This window comes from Sprattus sprattus (assembly GCF_963457725.1).
Source record: "Sprattus sprattus genome assembly, chromosome: 5".
Taxonomy (NCBI): Eukaryota; Metazoa; Chordata; class Actinopteri; order Clupeiformes; family Clupeidae; genus Sprattus; species Sprattus sprattus.
In genome coordinates, this window is record NC_137924.1 from 40945590 (window position 1) to 40947004 (window position 1415).

General features: G+C 44.2%; 1 protein-coding gene across 1 annotated transcript in view; it reads right to left on the reverse strand.

The window, feature by feature from the left end:
• LOC308366204 (neuromedin-K receptor) overlaps positions 1-312 on the reverse strand; it is a gene marked incomplete at both ends in the record, with an annotated part of 5148 nt that extends 4836 nt beyond the window's left edge. Inside the window, one exon of the mRNA XM_080839839.1 lies at positions 1-312. This exon is cut by the window's left edge and continues 62 nt beyond it. Coding sequence (XP_080695965.1) covers positions 1-312 — 312 coding nt within the window.
• Between the last annotated feature and the right edge of the window lie 1103 nt (positions 313-1415).

A 1415-nucleotide genomic window follows, 5' to 3' on the forward strand; every position in this document is an offset into this window, starting at 1 on the left:
GTTGTGGAACTTGCAATATCCTTGCCCGAAGTACCAGTCCCCGTGCAGGGCACTCACGAAGTTGACGAGCGTGTTGAAGGACGCCATGCTCGCATCAGAGAGGGCGAGGTTGAAGAGGAGATAGTTGGTGACCGTACGCATCCTTTTGTGCGCGAGGATGATCCACATGACAATGAGGTTTCCCAAAACAGCGACCACGACCACTAGAGTATAAGCCAAAGTCCACAGCACCACGCGCCAAGTCGGCTGCACAAACTGGTTAGTGAAGTTGCCGGTACTGATCAAGGATGAGTTTATACGTGTAGGTGTCATTTTGTTATGATTCTCCCTTGATATGTATTTCCCTTGATATGTATTTCCCTACTGCACTCAGATCGACAGTCTCAAGTTATCCGCAAGCGAGCATCAAGGAGCGTGCGGGTGTGTTGAGCGATAAATTGACGGTCCCGAGGAGACTGGCGGCTGGATGCTGCAGCATTCAAACTGAAAGAGACACCGGGGGGTGGGGAATGAGTTAGTCGTAGGCTACGGTTTAAACCGACCAACGCGCGCACACTGACGCACACTTCAACTGTCACATGGTCTATCTATCTATACTAGCACCTAGCAGTTTGAACGGTGGGAGGTAGGCTGCCACTTCCAGTGGGTTTAAAAGGAAAATGTTGCCACCGTAAGAGCTTGGTGTCAAGGTTGATTGTCAGAGATTAATTTATGGAAATCGTTCTGGAATGACCTCTCCAAAAATTGAAATCAAAGTGAAGATATATTTTCTGTATGACGATATACAGTGATAGCCCATTCATGAGCAAAGGAAACAGTACCAACATACATATTGGGCGCTGTTTCTTAAATCCTGCTCAGTTTTGGTACATTTAGCATTAGCATTAACATATGAAAAACTAGACGTAACGCAAAGCTCTTCAGTAGGTTTAGGCACAGAATGAGTCGTGGTTGTCAGTGTGTTTGTGTGTTTTTATGTGTTTTGTGTGTGTAAATTGGTTTGTGTTTGATTTTTATGTATTACAGTATTTCTCTGTTCCTAAAACACATTTTCACATTTTCAAAGCATGCCTCGGTTTCTCTTAGCTCTAAACACAAATCCCAAAACCACTCACACAAAATGCAAAACCCTTTATATCTCTTGCAAAATGACACTTTGGTTTCAAAACACTATTATATCACCTCAAAAGGGCATTTTGTTTTCAAACAACAAACACAGACCATTATTTGAGTAGACATTCTAAGCATTGATTGAACACTGATGTGCTCAATGGAAAACACTTAGCCTGGATACCAGCCTGAACTCCGCCCACAACATTTTTGGTCTGGGAGATTCAGTCTGGAGTCGAGCTAGTTGGGAGGGTTTAAACGGCCCCGAAAAGGGATCTGACCATTCAAATTGTAAGGGCGGGCTT